Source organism: Heteronotia binoei, chromosome 1 (genome assembly GCF_032191835.1).
Source record: "Heteronotia binoei isolate CCM8104 ecotype False Entrance Well chromosome 1, APGP_CSIRO_Hbin_v1, whole genome shotgun sequence".
NCBI lineage: Eukaryota > Metazoa > Chordata > Lepidosauria > Squamata > Gekkonidae > Heteronotia > Heteronotia binoei.
In genome coordinates, this window is record NC_083223.1 from 81684545 (window position 1) to 81710503 (window position 25959).

Sequence of the window (25959 nt, forward strand, 5' to 3'; positions counted from 1 at the left end):
TAAATGATACAATCTTGCATATTCCTGTCATGATCCCTGCAGATTATTTAATATTGTCATTTTCCTGGAGGGAAAAAAACAGGCATTGCTACTGCACTGCTCCCAGAATTATGCAGTAATTCTATTATTCCTCTATTACGTGTTTATCCTATATTGATGCAGAATCCATTGTAGTATCTTGGGTAGGATTCATTTTACTGGCTGTACTAGATGTGTCCTCTCTGGACCAGCTTTATCTACTGCATCCCAGGAGAATCCATCCAACAAATCACAGGTCTAATCCCCCTGCCTGTTTTTCCCAAGGGTAATTAAGACACAGATTAGATTCTTTACTTAGTTTAAGAAAAAGAATTTTAAAATATTATATACTCCGAAGAGGTTTTTTTAATCCTGCTTCACTGATACAAAAACTGTTTTATGAAAGCAAGTCTCCATTTCAAGGAATTATACCACATACAGTTGAAAGGGGCTATAGATAAGATTAATATTGGCTTGAAAACTTAGTTAAAATAGTTATTTTGCTTAAATTTTAGGGAATACCGAATCAGGATGACTCACAGAAATGCTATCTGCTTCTATGATTTTTAAGTTTCTTGTTTTGGCCTTTTTCTAGTTTTTTTTCTACAGTTCTTCCCTTCCTCATTCCCTTTCTTTCTCTGTCTCTCATCTGCCTTTATTCTCTGCTAACATTTCTACTTCACTTACTATTTGTGTAATTACACTATGCAATTCACAACATTGAAAAACCCACTTGATAAAAATGAACCTATTCCCCCCACTTCAAGTTTAACTCCAGCCCATTTTTGCTTTAGTGAACATTGTCAAATAACACTGACTATAACATAACTTTCCTAAGTTTGACAGAGATGGTTGTTTTAAGCAGCAGGCAAATACTGTGTGTAACAAATACATGCCACAGCAATTCTAGAGATTCCATTATTCGGTGATTTTTCCAAAAGTCTTTGCTTGGTATTGTATTTGCATAGCATTTGTCAGAGGATTGGTGGTATAATTTTTTTTAAAGCACAAATGCACCCCCCCCCGGTCATTTTTGGATTTTAAAGCTTATGAGTACAAGATGATTGGTTTAAAAGAGCTTCAATGAAGTTATTCATCAACATACCTCAACCAGATGCTGTAAAGGGTTAGATTTTAATTTTTCTTCAGAGCCCAACTGCTGGAAGCCAGCTCCCAACAGACCTGAAACAAGTTATTTAATAGCCAATACAGTAATTGTTACAAAAAATGATTACAGTGACTGGCAGTTTGAGAACACTTTTTTTTTTTTACAACAGAATCTCAGTTAATTGCTTAGGCAGTAAAATGTCAAGGCTAGAAATAACTAAGAACACATTAGTATGCTGCAAAGGTATACTAGTAAATCTGGGGCTTGCCAAACAAATTATTCACACACTGGCAGAAGCAAAGAAAGCTTTATAAATCCTTGGGGATGTTTCACAGGCATTAATATTTTTAGAACGCCCTTCCTAAAAGGAACTCATGGCAGAGTCGATTGTTCTGTCCCACACTGTTACTTTCACAACAATCCTGTGAGGAAGGTTATACTTAGAGATAATGACCATTTTTGCACACAGCTACAGCGGCTTTTGTGCAGCAAACATAAACTGGGTTTTAGCGGTTTACGTTTGCTACGCAAAAGCCGTGGCACTTCCTGTAACTTTGGCGCAGATAATGGGAAATCCGATGGACGCTGCAGAGAGAACAGGAACGTGACCCTGTGGTAAGCTGTGTGCGAAAACGGTGTCTGCATTCTGCTACCACAAGCAAATGTGTATGTTGTGATGTAGAATTTGACACTAACAAATTCTGGTTTGTTTCTTCTTTACAAAACAGAATTCTAAAACATTCTTGGATTAAACTGTGAATCATATCTTACAGCCATGAAATCAAAATGTCTGACTTTCTGAAAACCCTATGTAGGCTGTCTTGTGGAGGGATACAAAGGTAATAAACTGACAGAAACATTTGTGGAATTTGGATTATCAGCAGAGCACTTGGTAGCAGAACTTATGATTTGAGCTTCTCACTTTAGATATTTATTAGTTTACTCTAGTCATTCCCTACATGATGCCTATGGGTGCAATCAAACCTGCTGAAATATCGCCTAGTGCTCATTACTTCCCCTAAGCAAACAGCTGCTCCTGGCTTTCCATTGAGTCCCCATGATAGCTTGTTGTTCCATCTACTGCTACTACTGCTCAAAATTCCAAAAGTGCTCAGATGTTCAACAGGATTGGGGACCCCTAACTTACTCTATGACAAAAAAAAAGCAAAAAGCTACAGTTTACCTCACTCGTAGAAAGTAAGTATGAGCAAGTAACATTTTCTACCATTTTACAGAAAACAGCTGCCACCTATAAAGTAGTTTCCTTCAAAAACAGTTAAAGTAGGAGGCCTATTCCACTTACCCACCAAATACCCACATCTTTCTTCCCTATTCTTTTCCTGTTGGCATCATGGCGGTTCCCTGGGGTAGTTATAAACCAGGAAATCATACATACAGATAATCTAAACTACTAAGTATCTGCAATAAAGTGGGAGTTCCACAAATCAACATTCATAGAAGAAGATAGCTGTAGAACTCAGCTCCATTCAGTTAAGTATCTAGAGGTAAATACTTGCTTTATGGTTAAGTGGTTGTATTCTTTTGAAATTGTTGTCTAAAGCTATCCAGACAATGACTGCTATAATGGAAACCCTGCCAGATCATTAATTGCAGCAGTGCATCTGGGAAGAGCTGTTCTTGCAAAACTGAGCTGTAATCATCTGACCCCAGGGCTCATACTGCATAAAAGCTCCTGCCTAACTAAAGTGAAAAAGGCTGAAGTGTCTTGACTCCTGCCCCTTCCACAATGTCAGACCCTTCTCTCTTCTCACTGCAGCCACTACATCATGAGGCTATTCTTACCTGAGGGTCCTGCAACCCAGGAATAATCTTTTTGGGAGTCAGAAGAAGCTGTTGGAATGGGAAGGGACATGGGGTTCCTGTTCCTTACATACTTTTGATTTCGCTCAAGCCTAATTGTACTAGCTTGTTTTCCTCAGAGTATTGCTCTAATCTACCCTTTCTAGGCAAAGTGATAGAGACAGCAGTAGCAAATCAACTCCAGGCCTTCCTGGATAACTCATGAGCTCTGGACCCCTTTTAGTCCGGTGTCAAACCAGGCTATAGGACAGAAACAGTTCTGATGGCTTTAGCTGATGACCTCCGCCTAATGTAGACAAAGACCATGCTTCTTTGTTGCTCCTCCCGGATCTATCTGCAGCTTTTGATACAACAGATTAAGTCATCCTACTGACGCATTTGGAGGCAGTTGTCTTGTGAAATTTCACAAGTTGTCTTGTGAAATTCCACAGGGTTCAGTGTTATTCCGCCTCTACGTAAACCCTTTAGGAGAAATCATTCATAGATAAGGAATTGGCTGTCATCAATATGTGAATGACATCCAGCTTTTATATCTCTCTATTGAAATCCCCTGGTGATGTGATAGAGGCCTTGAGCTGCTGCCTGACTGCTGTGGTCAAATGGCTGAAAGCAAATTAAACTGAGACTGAACCAAAACAGAAGTGATGCTGGCTGGGAAGGCAGATGCCTTGAAGGACACTGTGTTATCCACTTCTGACAGAGTTTACCTGACACTTGCAGATTCAGTTAAGAGCCTTGGGGTTATACAGGATCCAGCATTACTGCCGGAGAAGCAAGAATGCAGCTGCAAAAAGCACTTTCTTCCAACTCAGTTGAGATGGCCCCCGACCTGCAAGATGGTCCCCTACTGTGACTTGAGTGATATGACAATGTGGATCCAGGCCATGGTAACATCGAGACTAGATTACTGTAACGCACTTTACATAGGTCTCTACCAATGTTCCCTCTAAGCTGCAGAGTCTTGTGAAGTGAGCTACTGGCATTAAAGTTGTGAGCTGCTGCATAAATTAGTGTGCATCCTTCCTGAGCTAAGACAAAAATGTGTGAGCTGGAGGCAAAAAATCTGTGAACTAGCTCATGCTAACTCAGCTTAGAGGGAACACTGGTCTCTATTCCATAATCTTTCAATTTGCTGTCACAGTTCTTTTGCCTCCTTGTTGATCTTCCAAAACTTTTGTTTCTTCTACTTCTAATGCAAATACTTATTCAGCAAGCTGGCTATACAAAGTCAGCAGGATCTCTGGTCAGGAAACTTTTCCAAGACTGGGGGGAAAAGGTTATTTCTCTTTTCCTTTATATGTCAAACATGATTTCCATAGGCATACGTAAGCAAGCAGTTAATAAAAATGCCGTAAACTGGTGTCTGGTACTTTTTGTGAACACCAATGAGAAGTTTTTGTTGTTTTTGAATATAAAAAAGCTCACTGGGTTAAAGTTTGAGAAGCCTAGATGCAGATTATAGCATATACTATGGGAGGGATAGGGACACTTACCGAATTGCATGCCCCAGTCTCCAAGGTAATTTATTCTTGTGACATGATGTCCAATAGCCTCTTTGAGATTTGCTATGAAATTTCCTGAAAATGAAATATTTACTCATTCATACTGTTCTTCTAAAAAGGCATTTTAAAAATGTATTTGTACAACTCATGTTTACTGGTTTTCCCATTAAAACCAGGATTCTGTAAACCAAATTCCCCAACAAAACTCTAAAGAACTAGCCTGAGCGAGTTTTTCAAGGAAGATTGCTCTTTGATTTCTTGTTACGGTGAAAATGTATTGAAAGAATATCAACACTAATAAAGCTCTCCATATTTTCCACACACAATTTAATTCCTCTACTTGTGAAGCATTTTATTCCCATGTCACGGATAGAGGAACACCGACCCAAAGGTTAAGAAAGGATATGCTAAGTAGCTAACCACTGAACCAAAACTTTGCAAGTTCCATTTTTATGCAGTGACTCTTTCTTTGTAAGCATGCAGGTTAACTGCTTGGACTTCAACCTTGGAGCCCTGTAGGGCAGAGTGGTAAGCAGCAGTACTGCAGTCCAAGCTCTGCTCACAATCTGAGTTCAATCCTGGCGGAAGTTGGGTTCAGGTAGCCAGCTCAGGGTTGACTCAGTCTTCCATCCTTCCAAGGTTGGTAAAATGAGTAACCAGCTTGCTGGGGTAAAGTGTAGATGACTGGGGAAGGCAATGGCAAACCACCTCGTAAAAAGTCTGCCATGAAAATGTCATGATGAGACATCACCCCAGAGTCAGAAATGACTGGTGCTTGCACAAGAAACTACCTTAACCTTTTTTTACAACCTTGGTTTAAATATTCCTCAACCACGGGCAATCAAAATGAGAACATACATCTCACAATTGTTACCCACCCTGTGAGGATGCACACCATCACCATAAACACATAAATCCTAGTTATTCTCTGAAGCAGCATCTGTCCCCTTCTAAGACCAACAAGCTTTTCAGGGTATAAGCTTTCAAGAGTCAAAGCCGACAAGTGAAGGGAATTTTGACTCTCAAAAACTTATACCCTGGAAATCTTGGTGATCTTTAAGGAACTAGTGGATTTGAAAAGCTCTTCTGCTGCAGACCAACATGGCTACCCGTCTGAAACACCTGTCTTAAATATAAAGATAGCAATGATACATCATTACATATCCCAGCAAGTGTTGTTACCCTGCATAACAGAACAGACTACAATTCTCAGACAGATGATCTCATGATGTGCACTGAAGTGGATGCAGTGCATTCTCCCAAGTGCAGTTTACCGGCCTGTATGCCACATCTGGGCACACAGCACTGGCTTTCCCACAGTCGCCTCTGTTACTGCAGCCTCCTTTGACCCTGCTGTTTCTTGAAGCTGCATGAACCACACAGAGGAATACACTGCAGGTTGGGGTGCTTCACTGAGAAGATGGAAAAGGAAGAAATTGCTTCTTTTGCATCTTCTGCAAATAAATCAGTTGCCAAAAGAGGAGGTGCCAATTTCATCCACTTCTCCCCCCCTTCCTCACTGGAGCATCCCAACCATGGGGTTGTTCTTTTGTGTAGATCTCACAACCCAAGAATAATTTTCCTGGCTGTCAAAAGGGGCTGTAGGGATGGAAAGAAATGTAAGAAATTTATGTGCACCTTCTGCGTGTGCATAGTTGGGTCCAGGCCACTGTCTTGAAAGATGCAAGTCTCAGCCTCGCCTTGTTTGACAGTTCATGTCATGTTCTCAACATTCCAGGCAAACACTGAGCAACAATGAATGTCTCCAATACAACTAAAACAATCCATACAGAATCAAATCAGGCTGAGTCAGAAGGAAGAACTGCATATTTGTATGCAACATGGCTGATCCATCAACCTAGAACAGCATACGATGTGCAGTCACAGTTAAGTGTTTTCTCACACGGTGCACAAACTGGCAGCTGTGGGGCTGGAGAAAGGGCACAACTGCTGGCATTCCACTATGCAGTATATGCTACTGTGACAGCACCCTGCATATTATGAGCACAGTGAAAGCTATGGAATCAGAAAGCACAGAAGGCAGAACCTCAGAAAATGTCCAAATAGCAGTTCTGAAAAATCAGAGTGGAAAGGCTTGTGAAGGTCCTCTGATTCAAAACATTCCAGTGAGCCTGCTCCCGAACATAGCTTTCAGACTGATTAATACCAGTGGGCCACTCTTTATTTTGCTGGATCCAGCATAGGGATTCAGCATTTTATTACATTTAGAACCTGATTTTCCTCCATTAAGATCACAACTTACAGATCTCATTCTAACTTACTCATCAGACATTCCATATTCTTAAACCATTGTATGGACCTCTTACAACACCCAGAGCAGAGTATCCAGATCCAGATAAGAAGTCCCACCCCCAGATCCAGCCATTACAAGCAATCTGGTCACATGCACAGGCCCTAAGAGGACCAACATTATGGAAGATTTAAGCTATAGTTCAGTTATAGCTTACCAATGATTGTGGAACGCACGTGTCCTACATGAAACTTCTTTGCAATGTTGGGTGAACTGCAACCAATATTTAATGAATTAGCAAATGTAAGTCCACACCATACTTTGAAGAGAGAGGAGAGAAGAGGCATTGTCTGTGAGAAATGCAGGAGGGGGTAACTGCAATACTTCATGTATACTCAAAGCACTGAAAAAAACTGACATAGTTCATAGAGTTCATATGATTATAAAGATATGGATGGGACTAAAAACCCAATCCCAATCTTTTGCTATAAGGCAAAACCACGAATCACCAGCTCCTACAGAACAAGCTAGACATCACTGTCTAGGTCTCAATGCACACAAACAGATAGCAGTGAACCTACAAAGAGGTCCTTTCAGAGCACAAAGTTATCAAGTCACACACTGCAGGGGGAACTAACACAGAGTCACAAATGAAGCCCAGTTTTGTCCATCTGAAGGCAAAAGGTTGCAGGTAACAGTCTGGATCTCAAGTCTCCTTGTGCTCACACAAGAAGAACATTTGCTTGTGCAATGCTTCTGCTGGTTCACCCATCCCACTGGAGGCCCTTATGGTGCTCCCACACTGTTCCCAAAGGTCCACTAACTTCCAAGAACTGAATTTTGGGGAATGCAGCAGGATACAATGGGAAGAAAAAAGGAGGAAAAGTTCTGTTCTGCAAATACAGCTCTGTTTATTATGCTCAGAATCCAATCCAGTGATTTCCTTTCACTAAGTAATGATTTACCAGAAGACATTTATTGGATCCATGCTAGTTTATAGCTAAGGATGTCTGCAGAGCCATGAACTCTCAAGAAAACTAAGGCATTTTAGTAAAGTGCTTTAAAACAATCAAGCCTCTGTACTCACCTAAACTCAATTAGAATTTTTCTTCTTGGTAATCCTGAGAAAAGTTCACTCTTTATTCCATACTCTGAGCCATCCTTAAACACTTGCTGCAACACTGACTTAACAGGCAAAAAAATAACATACAGAGAAATGAAGTAATTAATAATAATAAAGAGCAACTAAGAAATGTCAATTACCCTCTCTTTATGGATTCCTACAGGAGCAAATCCCACAAAGCTATCAGAAAGCATAGCTACCAGAAAGGATTGTGCAGGCTCAAGCACTTAAAATGATCAGTTCTCATGTTTCTATCTCACCCTGAAATCCTGATGCCTGAAGTGTGTGTAGCTTGGACACATACTTTCAATAAACTGAAGTCACAGCTCTGCCAGCAACTAGGCTTGTGTGATATCTGTGGAGGGCTGACATACTTTCAGGCTGTTGGTTTCAGGTTTGGTCCTTTTTAGAAATGGGGCGGGAGGGAGGGCACTGGTAAATCAAGAAAGCTAATATTTACAGCACATGTTATGTGTTCTGTATGCCAGACACCTTATTCATTTCTTTCTGACAACACAGTGTCATAAAATGGCATCCACACTGGATTTTGACTCAGTAAAGACCTCTGTGCTTTCCTTCATATTTAGGAATTATATTTTCGCTAGCTTTAACAAGTATAAAACATCAGATCTTACCTTTGCTAATAATTCTTGATTTATTGTGAAGTTTATCCTTCCTTCACCTGTGCTGATTTCTCTCACAACATCATCACATTTTAGCTAAATTTTTTTTAAAAGATGACAGTGGATTAGGCCACAAATAAAAAATCAAATTGATGGTAGTTATCAGTAAAACAAGGCGATCAAAAATGTCTGCAAAAACAAATATTTATGCTTCACAGTGACTAGTTATTTCTCCAGTACCAGCAAGTTTTATTGTTATTTTGAGAAAATTTAGGACTCTTATGTTGCTACTGAAAGAAGATAACTGTATGAGCATTACACAACAACATCAACACTACTGGATAAATATAGTGCTTTTTGGTACTTGTTGGAGAACATCGTTTTCACAACGAGTATTGCAATCAGGAATTTAGGCTACACTCTAAGCATGCCTGGAAATCATATATAAACCAGCACAGTCTTGTTTAGTGATTGCATATGAATAATAATACTGGTAAACCAAGAACCTACAAAGATAAGTGCCCAGAAAAGTTACTGATCTTCATTCATGTGACGTGAAGGTGGCCAGATGTTAATCTGACATCTTTGGCTGCAAGACTCATACATAATTACTCTCATCTTACAAAGGTGGGTGTTTGGCTCTGAGCATTTTAAAAACACAAGAAGGAAAAGGCAGCATGAAAAACTAAGCTCAAGGAAATGTTCGCCTTGTATTATTGGATTAAATGAAGTGGTTTTATGCCTACCTGCTCTGCCAGCCTCTGGGTTTGAAGCTGAATATCTGGATTAGACTGCTTGCTGCCATCAAGCACAGAACTCACAAAGAACTGAAAATCAGCAGATTGCCTAGGGGGAAAAAAGAGCACACTTAAAAGAAAAGCTCCTCTGCATGAGGAGACAAGTCTCCTGACAGTCCAGTTTAGCGTAGCTAGAAATATCTGTGACAAAGAGGAGCCCTTTGCATGCAACTGACAATGCTCAGCATTCCACCTTCAACCATCAACTGCACTGCCTAACTGGAGGGGGATGATAGTAAATAGTAGAGATGATGCGAGTAAGTGAGCCTGAACTTTGTCTAGCAAGATGCTCACATGGAGACTGAGGGTCTGGGTATCCAATGAGTTATATATGAGTCTGATGGGCTAGGACTTAGAGAATTGTTGGGGTGAGAGCAATGAGTTTGGGCACTGTTGTTGAAGCCATTCACATATGGAATGAATGCCAACAGATGTGCAACTGATTTATGCTTCCTCCCCATATGCTTCCAGGGTAACATACATGGGTGGGATCTGCACATCTCCCCACTTCTCTCTTATGCAGTGTCCAACTGGAGAGCCAGTTTGGTGTAGTGGTTAAGTGTGCGGACTCTTATCTGGGAGAACAGAGTTTGATTCCCCACTCCTCCACTTGCACCTGCTAGTATGGCCTTGGGTCCGCCATAGCTCTGGCAGAGGTTGTCCTTGAAAGGGCAGCTGCTGTGAGAGCCCTCTCCAGCCCCACCCACCTCACAGGGTGTCTGTTGTGGGGGAGGAAGGTAAAGGAGATTGTGAGCCGCTCTGAGACTCTTCGGAGTGGAGGGCGGGATATAAATCCAATATCTTCTTCAATATTATAGATACATTTGCTTCTCTCACTTTTCCTTTCTGATCCTATATGAGCTTATTCAGAAGGAAGCCTTGCCAAATTCAGTGAAGCTTACTCTGATAGAAATGTGAATCAGAGTGCAAGCACAAACATTTTATTCCACAGAAAGTTAGTTGTGCTTAAACCCCTTTATTTCAGTGGGCTTTTGTGTGCATAACTCTACATGGAAATAGGGTCTTAAGAGTGCAATCCTAAACAGGTACACCCATCTAACTGCACTGAGCTCAGCAGGCTTAGGTGTAACACTGTTAGAGTTACACTACCAGTTGTCTAGACAGTACAGTTTGCATATCAAAATAACCAAAAAGTATTTGTAACCCGTTCCATTAAAAAAATTAAAGATTTTCAATCTAGGCCTAAGGCTTTGATTGCCCTGTCCTGGATAGCCCTATCTCATCAGATCTTAGGAGCTAAGCAGGGTAGGCTCTGGCTAGTATTTGGATGGGAGACCTCCAAAAAATACCACAGTCATGACATGGAGGCAGGCAATGGCAAGCCAACTCTGAACACTCTTGCCTCGTAAACACTACAGGGTTGCTATAAACCATGTGATTCGATGGTAGTTTCTACCACTGAGATTTGACTAATGAAAACATTGGCAGTGCCTTGAACCTTTATAATTTAGTTCATACTAGTTCTATTAAATCCTGAATTTTTCCCATAATAAGAATACAAAGGGTTATTAAGTCATTCAAATAATTATAATATAAAATGTTCTACCTCTTTTTTGATACTGGAACAGCATGTATTGACTTTATCAAGTTATCTGGTGGCATCTCTAGAACATTTGAAAGCTAGATTTGAAAAAAAGAAGAAAATTTAGTTAAGTGGAAATTAATAAATGAAAGTCAACAATGTTTTTATACAGAATGTAATATTCCATCATAACAAAACTGATGGATATGCTCCTGAAGCTTACAATTCTGCACTATCGATACAGATTCATGCAGTACACAAGGCCTCCTGCTCTGAGATTCCATTGGAATGGACAGCCCCACGTGTATCCTTCTTTGCATACCGAGTATCCCTTTCGAATGAAATGGAGTCAGGAGGGTGGGAGGGTTCTATGTTGAATAGCCAGCTGTATCAATCAAGGCTCAAGAACAGTAAGAATGACAACTAATGTGAACCCGCTCTTCCTTTTTGTATGTTCCTCCAATAACATTTTCAAGCTGAAAAGCCATTTACAAATGTATAAAAAGAATTAAAAAGACCTTTTATTGGAAAAGGGTGGGCACATTTTTTCAGTTACACAGAATTCAACAGTAGATGGGGCATAAAGACGGCTCATTTATTAAGCAGTTCTTATGCTGCCATTCCTAAATTCAAGGTCACTTACAAGATAATGATGAACAGTCAACAGAAGAGTATGCAAAGCAATAAAATCCATCAATAACAGTGCCAGCAAAGACAAAATTTCAAAAATTGTATTCAGCATGGATAGAACGAATGGGGGAACAGTATCATAGAAGCAAGATCCACCTCACCTAGGGTTGCTAAGTCCAATTCAAGAAATATCTGGGGACATTGGGGGTGGAGCCAGGAACAAGGGTGTGACAAGCATAATTGAACTCCAAGGGAGTTCTGGCCACAACATTGAAAGGGATAACACACCTTTTTAAATGCCTTCCTTCCATAGGAAATAATGAAGGATAGAGACACCTTCTTTTGGGGCTCATAAAATTGGACCCCCAGGTCCAATTGTTTCGAAACTTGGAGGGTACTTTGGGGAGCGGCACTAGATGCTATACTAAAAATTTGGTGCCTCCACCTCAAACAATAGCCCCCCCCCCAGAGCCCCCGATACCCGCGGATCAATTCCCCATTATTCCCTATGGGAATCTTTCTCCATAGGGAATAACAGAGTGCCCAGCAGACATTTCCTTCCCCCCCTTTCTAAAGCGGGGGGAGGGCCTCCAAATCAGGGAATTCTCTGCCCCCTCCCTCTCTCACATACACAAACACTTACTGGGTCTGGTTCCTGCACAACTTTACTTGCTCTGAAAATGAAAGCAAAACAAAGGGAGGGGCTATTCTCTGACAAAACAGTTAGAAAAGCTAAAGCTCAGTATGAGCTTAGGCTGGCCAAAGATCCTAAAAAAAAACAAAAAAGGGTTCTTTTCTTATGTTCAGAGTAAGAAAAAGAGCAAGGACATGGTAGGCCCATTGTGAGGGCAAGAAAGTGAAATTGTAACAGATAACGAAGAGAGGGCAGAACTGCTCAATTCCTACTTTTCCTCAGTCTTCTCTTCTGAGGGGAACGGTGCTCAACATGACAAAAACAGAATATATAAGGAGGGTATGAAGTTCCAACCTACGATCAGCGCAGGAGTAGTACATAAACACCTAGTTTCTTTAAATGAAACTAAGTCCTCAGGGCCAGATGAATTGAATCCAAGGGTTCTGAAAGAGCTTGCGGATGTAATTTCTGAGCCTCTGGCTATTATTTTTGAGAATTCTTGGAGAACAGGAGAGGTGCCAGAAGATTGGAGGTGAGCGAATGTTGTCCCCATCTTCAAGGGGAAAAAAAGCAGAACTGGGTAACTACCGACCTGTCAGCTTGATGTCTATACCTGGAAAAGTTTTAGAACAAATCATCAATCGGTCCTGGAACATTTAGAAAGAATGGATGTGATTACTAAGAGCCCGCATGGTTTTCTCAAGAACAAGTCATGTCAGACTAACCTGATCTCTTTTTTTGAGAAAGTGACTACCTTGCTGGATCAGAGGAATGCTGTAGACATCGTTTATCTTGTTTTCCGTAAGGCTTTTGATAAGGTTCCACATACTATCCTTGTTGACATTTGGTAAAATGTGGTTTGGATCCTGTTACTATTAGGTGGATCTGTAACTGGTTGACAGATCGCACCCAAAGAGTGCTTGTGAATGGTTCCTCATCCTCTTGGAGAGGAGTGACAAGTGGAGTGACAATCTGTCCTGGGACCTGTTTTGTTCAACATCTTTATCAATGATTTGGATGAAGGAATAGAGGGAATGCTTATTAAATTGCAGATGATATTAAATTGGAGGGGTTGCAAACACAGAAGACAGAAACAGAATACAGGATGACCATGACAGGCTGGAAAACTGGGCTAAAACCAATAAAATGAATTTTAACAGGGATAAATGTAAAGTTCTGCATTTAGGTAGGAAAAATCCAATGCATGGTTATAGAATGGGGGAGACTTGTCTTAGCAGTAGTATGTGCGAAAAGGATCTAGGGGGCTTAGTGGATCATATGTGTGATGCGGTGGCTAAAAAAGGCACAGTGTGATGTGGTGTGATGCGGTGTGTGATGCGGTGGCTAAACAGTGTGATGCGGTGGCTAAAACAGTGCGATGCGGTGGCTAAAAAGGCAAATGCAATTTTGGGCTGTATCAACAGAAGTATAGTGTCCAGATCACATGATGTGATGGTATTGCTTTACTCTGCTCTGGTAAGACCTCATCTGGAGTACTGTGTTCAGTTTTGGGCACCACATTTTAAGAAGGATATAGACAAGCTGGAACGGGTCCAGAGGAGGGCGACGAAGATGGTGAGGGGTCTGGAGACTGAGTCCTATGAGGAAAGGTTGAAGGAGCTGGGAATGTTTAGCCTGGAGAGGAGGCAGTTGAGAGGTGATATGATCACCATCTTCAAGTACTTGAAGGGCTGTCATATAGAGGATGGTGTGGAATTGTTTTCTGTGGCCCCGGAAGCTAGGACCAGAACCAACGGGTTAAAATTAAATCAAACGAGTTTCCAGCTCAACATCAGAAATAACTTCCTGACCGTTAGAGTGATTCCTCAGTGGAACAGAAGGTGGTGGGCTCTCCTTCCTTGGAGATTTTTAAACAGGCTAGATGGCCATCTGACAGCAATGAAGATCCTGTGAATTTAGGGGGAGGTGTTCGTGAGTTTTCTGCATTGTACAGGCGGTTAAACTAGATGACCCTAGAGGTCCCTTCCAACTCTATGATTCTATGAAACTGTTACTGACACTTTCCCATGAAGCGCTTCCTGTTTCCTGCTCAGCTTTAAAGGCACACATCTTAAAAACGGACCTGTTTGCAGGTTTCTAAAGAGCTCTAAAGGTACATGGTGACTGTGGGGGTGGGGCTTCCCCCACCGGCCAGTTGGCTGGGGGCAGGGGGAAGCCTGTAAAAATGGGGGATCCCCCGCTGGGACCTGGGGATTGGGAAGCCTAACCCCACCATACATGCAGGGCTTTTTTTTCTACAAAAAAAAGTGCTGGAACTCTCAAGAGAGAAATGAAGCAGAAACACGTGGGTGCCCCTCATGAACTTTTAAGCATTTTTTGATAATTTTGTTTCCATGAGGAGGTTCTGGCTCTGTTCCGCCATGTTCCCCCAGGGAAAAGAGCCCTGCTTACATGTATTCATTGCAATGTATGTATGGAGCCCATGTAAGCACAAGCATACAAGCAATTTCCAGTGAACAGGTAAGGAGCAGAGCTTGACACCAATTTCAAGCTTACCCTCTGCACACAAATTATTTCACCCAGACTGAATGCCTAAGGGCAACCATCTCAGCAAAATAAAAATAACTCAAATAAAATTCCATTTAAAAGGGAGTATCTTGGATCATTCCAAAAACAATTTCCTCTGTAGCACAATCCCAGAGGGATGGAGCTGTAAGCAAGCAAGTTTTCATGCTGGCACTCTGACTTTCCATAACAGAGAAATGACATTGCCAATGGCTGAACCTTAACTAGTGAGTGAGCTGGAGAGGGGTGCCTAGTCATGAATGGCCTTACAGGGAGCCAGTGTGCTGTGGTGGCTAGAATGAAATCTGGCAGACCCAGGTTCAAATCTCACTCTACCATGAAGCTCGCTGGCTGACTCTAGGCCAGTGACTCTCTCTTTCAGTTTAACCTAATTCACAAAGCGGTTGTGAGTGTAAAGGGGAAACCAGAAGGCCAACATATACTCCCCTGAGCTTCTTGGAAGGAGGGCATGATAAAAATGCACTCTGTAGAAAGAACAAATACCAGCACTTTCAATTTAACCCAGAAACAATACAGGTCAGTACCGGTTCTGTATTTGTGTCATCTCACCCCAGATAAACTGAAGCTTCCAAGTTGTCTTTAAAGGCAGCTCCACGTAAAGCAAGCAAACCTGGAAGTTACTGATGTATGGATCAAATCTGGCAAGGTCAGATCTGTCTAGAGGTGAGAAAAGTTGAAGATGAAAAACTGGCACTCCTGGCCATTGTTTCAATCTCGGTAAACCAGGATTTTAATCCGACCACAGAAATACATCATCCATACAAATCCACGCCCTCCAGAACAGCCATGTCACATAATGGCATTTTAAACTGTGATGTGCTTCATTATCTTTTAATGCAACAATCCTACAAGTGAAGTCAGAGTATCAGACTACGATCTGGGAGACCCAAGTTTGAATCCCCACTCTGCCATGGAGGATTGCTGGGTGATTTTGGGCCACTCTCTTTCCTTTTCTCAGCCTAACCTACCTGTCAGGGTGGTTATGAGCATAAAGTGGAACAGAGAAAGATAATGTAAGCTACTTTGAGTACTGATTAGATGGAAAGGTGGAATATAAATTAAATATATATATTTAAGCCACTTCAAACAAATGCCATGTCATAGGGCTGGGCAGTGAAACAGACTGTGAAATATTAGTCTTAACTAGGCAAGCTACTGGTTGTAGTGCTGGGATGAGTGAAAGGCTGGAGCTAGGCAACGATTAACACTACCATCCTATAGAGTTACACCATTCAGACTGCACTGTAAATTTGGCTTCTGGTCCCTGTGCATCCTGATCTCAAGCCTGTCTACTCAGAAGGCCCATGGTATTCAACAGGGTTTGCTCCTACACACATGTACAAAGAACTGCAATCTTAACAAGCAGCTCCAGAAAACCCCACAAATCAAATCAAGAATAAATGATAGCTGTGTGCATCACCTTTTCCCAGTCGCGTTCCAACCAAATTCATTGCTCTTTTCTCAGAACATGGGAAGTTCACGATGATGACACTAGCACATTAAATGTAAAAAGGTAAAGGTAGTCCTGTGCAAGCACCAGTCATTTCCGACTCTGGGGTGACGTTGCTTTCACGTTTTCACAGCAGACTTTTTATGAGGTGGTTTGCCATTGCCTTCCCCAGTCATATAACACTTTCCCTCCAGCCAGGGCCGGCCCTCTTGCTAGGCAAACTAGGCGGCTGCCTAGAGCGTCGAGAGGGTGGGGGCACAAAATTGGGCTCCCCACCCCCCTCCCGATGCCCCAGGCAAGCACCTAATTTGCCTTTCGCCTCCCTCCCGCCGCACCTCCTCCTCCCTCCAACCCTTTCCCGCCCCGGCATGTCAATTTCAATGCCTGAACCGGCTCTAGCACTGCGTTCCGGCTCTCTAAAGCCCCGCCCCCCCCATCCCAGTTGAATACTCCAGTCACGGTTAAACCATGCCACGGGGCCGGCCTGCGCTCACCGTCCGTCCCTCAGGAACAGCGTCCTGAAAAGGCGACCCCCGCTACAGCTGACTCCTTCAGTCCCCACTTCCTGGATGGAAAAGGAGTTCAGCGGGGGTCGCCCTTTCAGGATGCTGTTCCTGAGGGACGGATGGTGAGCGCAGCCCAGCCTCACAGTGTGGTTTTAACTGCGACTGGAGTGTTCAGTCGGGGGGGGGGGGGGCTTTAGAGAGCCGGAATGCAGCACTGGAGTTGGTTTTGGCGTTGAAATTGACACACTGGAGTGGGAAAGGGTCCGAAGGGAGGGAGGAGGCGTGATGGGGGGAGGCAGGGGGGCTCTTGGCGGAGAGGGAGGCGTGGGGGCTCTTGGGGGGCGCCAGGCAGTGAGTTTGCCTAAGGCGCCATGGGGCATCGGGCCACTCCTGCTCCCAGCAAACTGGGTACTCATTTTACCGACCTCGAAAGGATGGAAGGCTGAGTCAACCTGGAGCCGACTACCTGAACCAGCTTCCGCTGGGATCGAACTCAGGTCGCGAGCAGAGGGCTCCGACTGCAGTACTGCAGCTTTACCACTCTGCCCCACGGGGCACTACCACATTAAATGTAGCTCTACCTTAATCCACCCGCTTTTTAAAACTGCCTTTCCTTCCTTATCCCCCAGTCACACTGCAACAGGAAAGCAGAAAGCTCTAAGTGCTGGACGACACCAACTGCAATTGGAGGGAAGGGGAAGAAGGCTGTAAAAACACGCTACCTGAGCAGCAATACGCTTCCGAAAATAACTTGCCGCCATGGCAGCACTACTGCCCCTTCAATCTTCTCCCCCACGCAACGCCGTTCATGGAGCCACCCGCCTTTGGTCAAGTTTCACCACGTGCGGATGAATTCGCCCCAATAGAGACAGGGGGCGGGGTTTGAGCTTTTGCGAAAAACAAATGAGACGGAGTTCAGCCATTTTCCGAAGACATGCTATTTGTGTGCGACAACAGAAAGAGTCTCGTAATTGGTCCCCAGAAGCGCGCATGCGTTTCCCGGATAAGAGGGAGAGGATGTTTTTTGAGCTTTGATTAATGAAGGCTGGCACCTTTTCGGGCGCGGACTTTTACCATGGACACGTGTTCGGTCTCCAGGGTGAGTCAGGAGGCGGAGTATGATCCCTGTTCTTGCGGAGGCCGCGCGCGAGCGCATCGTGTTTTGGTCTATAGCTTGTGTTGCTGTGTGGGAAAATCGCATTTCTGTTAGGCTCGGTAACGGCACGTGCAGTGGTTGTTATGGCCGGTTGGGGCATGTGCGCTCAGTGGAGCGCCTTGCTCGTTTTTGTTCCCCAACCCCGGTCCGTATGTTGCATCTTTTCTGAGGGTGTTTTCTCAGAGATGCCTTAACTTTTCAGTTGAAACAGCACATTTTTCTTATTGCGGAGGTGTAGTTATGAGGGGGAGCCATCTGGGATATATCTGACAGCTACTCCGCATATCGGAGCGCTTCCTTTAAAAAGCTGTGCTGCGGAATGAGAGATCCTGATTCAAAACGTTCCAGTCACTACAACTGCTTATTTATAAGCAAACTAAGTTTACTGTTTAAAATTTAGAATTATGTATGCTTAAATTATATATACGATTTAAAATAACTAATTGTGAGTGAAAAACAAATGTGGTTGGTGGGAGTACAGATAGATGGACCAGGAATGATACAGACTAAAAGGAAGATCAGGAGATCCAAATAAGATCTGTGCTGATGCTCAGGAATGTCTTAAGAATCAGTAGTTGAAAGAAGACTTTATTTTTGCTGAGTGAACCTTGATGGAGGACATGGAGAGGCCAGAGGCCTTAAAAAACAACAGGTAATCGAAAACAAAATAAAGAAGGCAGGAGTTGGCAGGGGCCCTTTTGAAACCGCCCACACAGAATAATGCTTGCATTTGCTATGAGACCCTAGTAGAGGGCTTTCTGGTGATAGGGATAAAACTTCAGTGCGAGGGGTTCAGCAACCAGGCTGTTAAGCATAAGTTGGGCGCTTCATAATGGAGAGTAGGACCACTGTATAACAGGTCAGAGGCTACAGAGAAACGCAAGCGTCTCCCCAGGAGGCAAACATGAGAGTCTGGAACTATGTCTGTCTAGGCCAAAAAGACACATGGGATCATAACAAGCCCAAAACAAAGTGCTGTATAATGGTATACTGTGCCCAAGAGCTGAAATTGCAGAATTTTGCCGTGATCTGGGTGCATGGCCACATGAAAATGTGTTTCCAATCTAATACAACAAACAAGGTGTTTGATTTTGAAAAAGGCAACACGACAGAAAAAGTTAACATTTTAAACCTTTTAAGAATCAGAAAAAGGTTAAGTTCCCTTAGATCTAGGACAGGTCAGAGCCCCCCCCCCCCCCCTTCTTGGGACCAGGAATAATCTGGAGTGGAAACCTTTGGAGGTGCCAGAAGGGGGAGGTTTCTCTAGTGCTCCCTTGGACAGGAGAACCTCCAACTCAGGGCTGAGCTCAGGCATTGTGTTATATAAAGCGGCAGAGGGGGGTTCCAAAAGGAGAAACTCCACAAACTCTAAATTGGTAACCAGAACAAACAGTGGCCATAACACAGGCATCAGATGTCAGTCATTGCTAGCCTACAAAGGAAACTGTGTTGTGCCATCAGCAGTCAGTCCTCTAGTCAGAAGGGGGCCCTTTGGCCCACAGAGGCATCTTTGGAGGGTTGTTGCTGTTGATCATGCCGTAAGGACCTGTACCTGTGGTGAGGTCTGCACTTGGCCTGCTGCTGAGGCTATTGAAAAACTGTTGAGGCTACTGCATATAGTTGTACACCTGTGGTGATTGACAACATATGGTATTGAAGCCTCATGGAGGCTCTTTGATCAAACTGTGAAAGTGATGCAGAGATGCCAAAAGAATGGGCTGTCTGCTTTTTCTTCTTGACTTGCGAAAGGATCTTGTCTGTTTCGGCAAAAAAGAGGGTAGTACCTTCAAAGGGAAGGTCTTCAATTTTGTGTTTAAAAAGAAAGGCAGTGGAACAAAACCACAGGTCTGTGAAGAACTACAGCTGATACCATGGCTATGGCAGAAGAATCTGCTGCATGCCTCCCTGCACTGATCTGTTGTTTTGGCAAGCACAAGGCTTCAGCCTGAAGAAGTTTGTCATCAAGTAGAAGGTCAGCATAGGAGGATTGTGATGGACAGGTACTTAGCCTGAGTAGCTGGGGAACAGACTTGCAGCATTGGCTGAAATTTTACCCTGGCAACTGAAAAGTAACAAAATTAGAAGCTTTGCAAAGAACACCTCAGGAATTGTTAGTTGGGGTTTGGAAGACTGTGGGCTTAGGCCAGTCAGTTGTGAGAACAACTGGACAAGGAGCTGAGAACAGCCAGTGAGGCTGAGTTTCTTGTGGGAGACAGAGCTAGGTTAAGCTGCTGTCTGAAAGAGAGTTTGAAGCCAGAAGGTGGCAAAACCAGGCACCTTCTGTGAAGGAAACTCTGAGGGAGATTTGCCAGCACATTCAGGCAATCTCTCTGTACAAATTGAGATCACACAGAAGGGAGGACTGGATTCTGGTGGTCAGCAGGGTTACCCAAAACTCAGACCAGAAAACTAGCTTGGGGCTGAGATGTACCAGTAGTGAGGGGCTGGAATTAGACCTCAGTGGTGCCAGTCCTGAAAGTTAACTAGTGGAGTGTATGTGAGGGAGAATAAACTGGCACCAGTCAGGAGTTCTCTATGTGTGTGTGGAAGGAGTGATTGTAAATTTGTTATTTTTATGATTGTGTAGCCGAAGCCTAGGGCTAAACAACTGAACTAACAGCATTCTGAGTGCCCGAAGGCACTGCCTGTCTGTAAAAGAATTCAGTGAATTCTGAAGCCTGCCTGTTTATTGTTTTAAAAATCTTCTGCCATTGTTAAATATTTTTATTTCATCTCAGCCTGACAAATCTCTGTGTTTAATGATTGATAATTCTGTCATCCATCTGTAAAAAAAAAAAAATCTGTAATCTTTCATTGAAATCTGCCTCTGTTCCTGAGGACTGGAAGGTAGCAAATGTCACCCCCATCTTTAAAAAGGGTTCCAGAGGAGATCCGGGAAATTACAGGCCAGTCAGTCTGACTTCAATACCGGGAAAGTTGGTAGAAACCATTATCAAGGACAGAATGAGTAGGCACATTGATGAACACGGGTTATTGAGGAAGACTCAGCATGGGTTCTGTAGGGGAAGATCTTGCCTCACTAACCTGTTACATTTCTTTAAGGGGGTGAACAAACATGTGGACAAAGGAGACCCGATAGATGTTGTTTACCTTGACTTCCAGAAAGCTTTTGATAAAGTTCCTCATCAAAGGCTCCTTAGCTTGAGTGTCATGGAGTAAAGGACAGGTCCTCTTGTGGATCAAAAACTGGCTGAGTAATAGGAAGCAGAGAGTGAGTATAAATGGGCAGTCTTCGCAGTGGAGGACGGTAAGCAGTGGGGTGCCGCAGGGCTCGGTACTGGGTCCCATGCTCTTTAACTTGTTCATAAATGATTTAGAGTTGGGAGTGAGCAGTGAAGTGGCCAAATTTGCGGATGACACTAAATTGTTCAGGGTGGTGAGAACCAGAGAGGATTGTGAGGAACTCCAAAAGGATCTGTTGAGGCTGGTTGAGTGGGCGTCAACGTGGCAGATGCGGTTCAATGTGGCCAAGTGCAAAGTAATGCACATTGGGGCCAAGAATCCCAGCTACAAATACAAGTTGATGGGGTGTGAACTGGCAGAGACTGACCATGAGAGAGATCTTGGGGTCGTGGTAGATAATTCACTGAAAATGTCAAGACAGTGTGCGTTTGCAATAAAAAAGGCCAACGCCATGCTGGGAATTATTAGGAAGGGAATTGAAAACAAATCAGCCAGTATCATAATGCCCCTGTATAAATCGATGGTGCGGTCTCATTTGGAGTACTGTGTGCAGTTCTGGTCGCTGCACCTCAAAAAGGATATTATAGCATTGGAGAAAGTTCAGAAAAGGGCAACTAGAATGATTAAAGGGCTGGAGCACTTTCCCTATGAAGAAAGGTTGAAACGCTTAGGGCTCTTTAGCTTGGAGAAACGTCGACTGAGGGGTGACATGATAGAGATTTACAAGATAATGCATGGGATGGAGAAAGTAGAGAAAGAAGTACTTTTCTCCCTTTCTCACAATACAAGAACTCGTGGGCATTCGATGAAATTGCTGAGCAGACAGGTTAAAACGGATAAAAGGAAGTACTTCTTCACCCAAAGGGTGATTAACATGTGGAATTCACTGCCACAGGAGGTGGTGGCGGCCACAAGCATGGCCACCTTCAAGAGGGGGTTAGATAAAAATATGGAGCAGAGGTCCATCAGTGGCTATTAGCTACAGTGTGTGTGTTTGTGTGTGTATGTATATATATCTAACATGGCTTCTCTTATGTTCTTATCTGCTGCCAACTGATTTGCCTTACAATATGGTTCAGATATAATCAATATTATTTGATCCCTCTCCCTTGCTTCTTGTTATCTAATAAATCGTTTTTTGTGGGTTTTGAATTTAAAACTGTCTGGTGCCTATTTTTGAGAGTTCTGACTGTCAGAGTATACAGTCATCAGACCACAGCTAGAGCTGGAATGATCTACAGGACAGTAGATGATCTAATGGACAGTTGACAGCTGGCAGTCCTCCAGATTGCATCAGCTAGGATGATGTAAGGGGGAAGAGTATAATGACTCAGCACTAAGCTGATTGGATAATGAACTGTGCTGAACTGTATAAATGCAATGTAGCCCAGTGCTACGTGTGGTGGATGGCTGGTGGTTGTATATGCGGAGCACTTTGTCACTGTGTAAATATCTGTAAATAAATGTAGTATATAGTTTGCCTAACAGCAGCTGTGTTCAGACTTTATTCCCTCGAGTCTCAAGAGACCACACACTAAACGCCAACAGGGTTATGGGCCCAGCATGCTTCTGCTGCGCCTGTGTACCTTGAGTAGTGGTGGTTCATTGGAAGGAGATGAAGGAAAGCTCCAGGAGTGAGGGAGAAGGCAGCTCCGAGGAGGAGACCAGCGAGGCTGATAACCAGGTGCGGAGCAGAATGGCTCAGGCTACAGCTACATTGCTGGTGGAGAAGCTAACTCCCGTTAACTACAATGTGTGGGCGGTGTGGATGGAACACTATCTGAAATGAGAAGGGCTGTGGGAGTGCATATCCAATCCTCCCGATGCACCCACACCTGCAGAGACTGTCCGGGACCAGAAAGCCCTTGCCACCATAATCCTCAGTGTTGCAGATGACCAGTTGGTGCACGTGTTGGGGAAGATGCAGGCAAAGAAAGCCTGGGGAGGTCTGAAGGCCGTGTACGTGCAACAGACTGCTGGCTCACTAATTGCCCTGACAAGGAAGCTATATCATAAAAGAATGCTGCCAGAGGAGTCGGTGAAAGACCACCTCAGTGCCTTGTCGGTGTGTTTCCAGGAGCTGGAGCAGAGAGGAAAGGTGATTCCTGATAAAGTCTATATAATCTTAAGCTCTCTCCATGAGCGGTTTGAAATGCTGCTCATGGATTTTGAAGCGCAGGGTGCTGATAAAATCACGTTGAGTTATGTGACTGGGAAGCTCTTGGCAGAGGACCAGCGGCAGAAGGAATGTAGAGAGCAAGCTGCCCACGCTAGTCTCTGCCAGAGGCCAGGGAAAAAAACAGACAAAAGAGGAGTTACATCCAGCTGGAAGCAGCCGGAGGAGCGAGCTCTACAAGTAAGAAAATGTTTTTCCTGCGGGTCCGAGAAACATCTGAGAAGAAACTGCCCTGAGGTGCAAAGAGGCAAGAAGACGTCGTCTCAGAGACAGCAGGCTACGCTGGTGAGGACAGACTTGCACTTGCAGCATGCTCCGTGGATTGTAGACTCGGGAACTACACAGATGTTTTGCTGTGAGAAGAAATTACTCCAAGACATTGTGCCAGCAAGTCTAAAATCTGTCAGTCTTGCAGATGGCAGGACGGCTGAGGTACTGTGCATGGGGAGTGTATATTTCCCAGAACTAGAACACAAGTTTGAAAATGTGCTGTGTGTTCCAAGCTTAGAGACTAGCCTGCTGAGTGTGTCAGCCTTGGCCAAAGCAGGTTTTTCTGTGTCTTTTGATGATAAGCAATGTAAAATCTTTAAAAGATATAAATTGTTAGCCAAAGGTAATTTAAAGGAGAATGTCTATGTGCTAGAACAAAATGCAGTAAAAGCAAAGTTGGTGTTGAATAAGAAGCCGCATCACAGGTGTATCCACCTGTTGCATAGGTGTCTGGGGCATGTGAGTTTCAACACAATAAATAAGACCTTGGCTATCCTAACAGGGGAAAAGGTTATGCCCTGTGATACATATTTGGATTGTAACATATGCAAACAGGCTAAGTCTAAAGCCTATCCTGTAGCAAAAAGGAGTAACAGGCTCTCTGAGAGGCCATTGCAATTAATACACGCAGATGTTATTGGCCCCTACCCCCCTAACGTGTCTAAAAATAGGTTTGCCTTAATACTAGTCAACGATAAGAGTCGTTTTGCATGGGTATATGCTATGAAAAATAAATCTGAGATGTTTACCACATTTAAATACTGGGCAAAAGCAACTGAATTGCGAAATTGGTGCTTTGCAAACTGACATGGGGGGGATTTATTGGACATCAGTTCAAGTCCTGGCTGAGTGAACAGGGGATTGAGCATAGAATTGCAAATGTGTCAGCACCAGCTGAAAATGGGGCGGCTGAACGAAGAGGGGGCATACTTCAAACTATGCTCCATGCTATGCTCAAGGATCTCTCGGCTTGGCTTCGCGAACGAAGATTTAAGAAGGGTGCAATAGTCCACGTTTGCTGCAGGCTCGCTGGTGGCTGACAAGACCAATGTGGGACAGGCAGGTCCGGCCACAGCGGCTGCAGGGAAAAGGATAGTGACCTAAAAATCACATACTGGTGTGAGGCACTAAAAATCTCATGCTTCGTTGTAAACAGACTGTGGACACAGGCCATAAATGAGATACCCTATAAAGTGTTATATGGCAAAAATCCAAGTCTAGAGTTCTTGAGAATTTTTGGCAAAAAAGCCTGGGTCAACATACCGGTGAATAAAAGGAGAAAGGGTGGAGCCAGAGCTAAGAAATTATTATTTCTGGGCTACCAGAACTGTATGAAATTTTATAGGTTTGCAGACGAGCATAACATGCTAAGCTTTAGTAGGTCTGCATCGTTTTGTGAGGATCAAAATTGGCAAAGGGTTCATGTGAATGAAATGCCTTCAACTGTAGTGTTACCTCTATCTCAGCAGGGTGAGGAGGGGAGTGTAACTATAAAGCAAGAAGCATCCTCACCAAGAGGAAGACAGAGGTCACAGTCCTCTGAAAGTTCAGAGAGTGCAAAACAGGAAATAAGAGTGTCTAGCAGAGTCAATAAAGGCGTGCCTCCAGAGAGGTACGGGTTTAGTACGGCTATAAACTATGTGTATTCTAAAGAGCCACAAAACTATGAAGAAGTGCTAGCTTTAGACCGTGAGGAATGGGATGGTTGGCTGAAAGAATTTGACTCACTGAAAAAAAACAATGTATTCACACCTGCGGTTCTACCAGCGGGTAAAACAGTCATCAGCTGTAAGTGGCTGTATAAACTGAAACGCCGGACTGATGGGTCTTTACAGAAAAAGGCGAGGCTGGTAGCTAGAGGGTTTACACAGCTAGAGGGCAGAGATTTTGATGAAAGTTTTGCACCTACTGTAAGAATTGAAACACTGAAAGCAACGCTGTGTAAAACAGGAATGAGTGGCATGACAGTACATCATTTTGATGTTACGACCACATATTTCAATGAGCAGCTGTGAAGCAGAATACTCTGCAATAAGTGATACTATCATCAAAATTGAATGGTTAAGACAGCTAATGAGGGATCTGGGAATACAAGATCCAACACCAGTGGAGGTGTATTGTGATAGTACGGCTGCTCAGCATCTAGCAGTTAGCAGGAGTAAGCACATATCCGTTACCAGAATGTTAGAGAAGCTGTAAATAACGGAATGGTCATTTTTAAACATTGTAAATCTTGTGTTAATGTGGCAGATGTATTTACAAAGAATGTAGCAGTGGACAGATTCTTAAAGCTGAGAGAAATGTTGAAGCTGGTGGTCTGAGATATGAAGAGGGGTGTCAGAGTATACAGTCATCAGACCACAGCTAGAGCTGGAATGATCTACAGGACAGTAGATGATCTAACGGACAGTTGACAGCTGGCAGTCCTCCAGATTGCATCAGCTAGGATGATGTAAGGGGGAAGAGTATAATGACTCAGCACTAAGCTGATTGGATAATGAACTGTGCTGAACTGTATAAATGTAATGTAGCCCAGTGCTACGTGTGGTGGATGGATGGTGGTTGTATATGCGAAGCACTTTGTCACTGTGTAAATATCT

General features: G+C 43.4%; 2 protein-coding genes across 4 annotated transcripts in view; one reads left to right on the forward strand and one right to left on the reverse strand.

Moving 5' to 3' along the window:
* Positions 1 to 17373, reverse strand: part of RARS2 (arginyl-tRNA synthetase 2, mitochondrial) — a 32248-nt gene extending 14875 nt beyond the window's left edge. Inside the window, exons 1-8 of the mRNA XM_060236885.1 lie at positions 17276 to 17373; positions 10811 to 10884; positions 9193 to 9292; positions 8459 to 8542; positions 7788 to 7885; positions 6918 to 6973; positions 4441 to 4524; positions 1124 to 1200 (exon numbers count right to left, since the gene is read on the reverse strand). Coding sequence (XP_060092868.1) covers positions 1124 to 1200; positions 4441 to 4524; positions 6918 to 6973; positions 7788 to 7885; positions 8459 to 8542; positions 9193 to 9292; positions 10811 to 10884; positions 17276 to 17314 — 612 coding nt within the window. The 5' untranslated portion in view covers positions 17315 to 17373. The remainder of the gene's footprint in view (positions 1 to 1123; positions 1201 to 4440; positions 4525 to 6917; positions 6974 to 7787; positions 7886 to 8458; positions 8543 to 9192; positions 9293 to 10810; positions 10885 to 17275) is intronic.
* Positions 17374 to 17510: 137 nt separating this feature from the next.
* ORC3 (origin recognition complex subunit 3) overlaps positions 17511 to 25959 on the forward strand; it is an 83024-nt gene continuing 74575 nt past the window's right edge. For 2 of the 3 annotated variants that reach the window (XM_060236906.1, XM_060236915.1), the window contains exon 1: positions 17573 to 17652. In XM_060236906.1, the coding sequence (XP_060092889.1) occupies positions 17629 to 17652 (24 nt within the window). In that variant the 5' untranslated portion in view covers positions 17573 to 17628. Of the gene's footprint in view, positions 17653 to 25959 lie in introns of all 3 variants that reach the window. The other variant, XM_060236897.1, reaches the window with a different exon arrangement.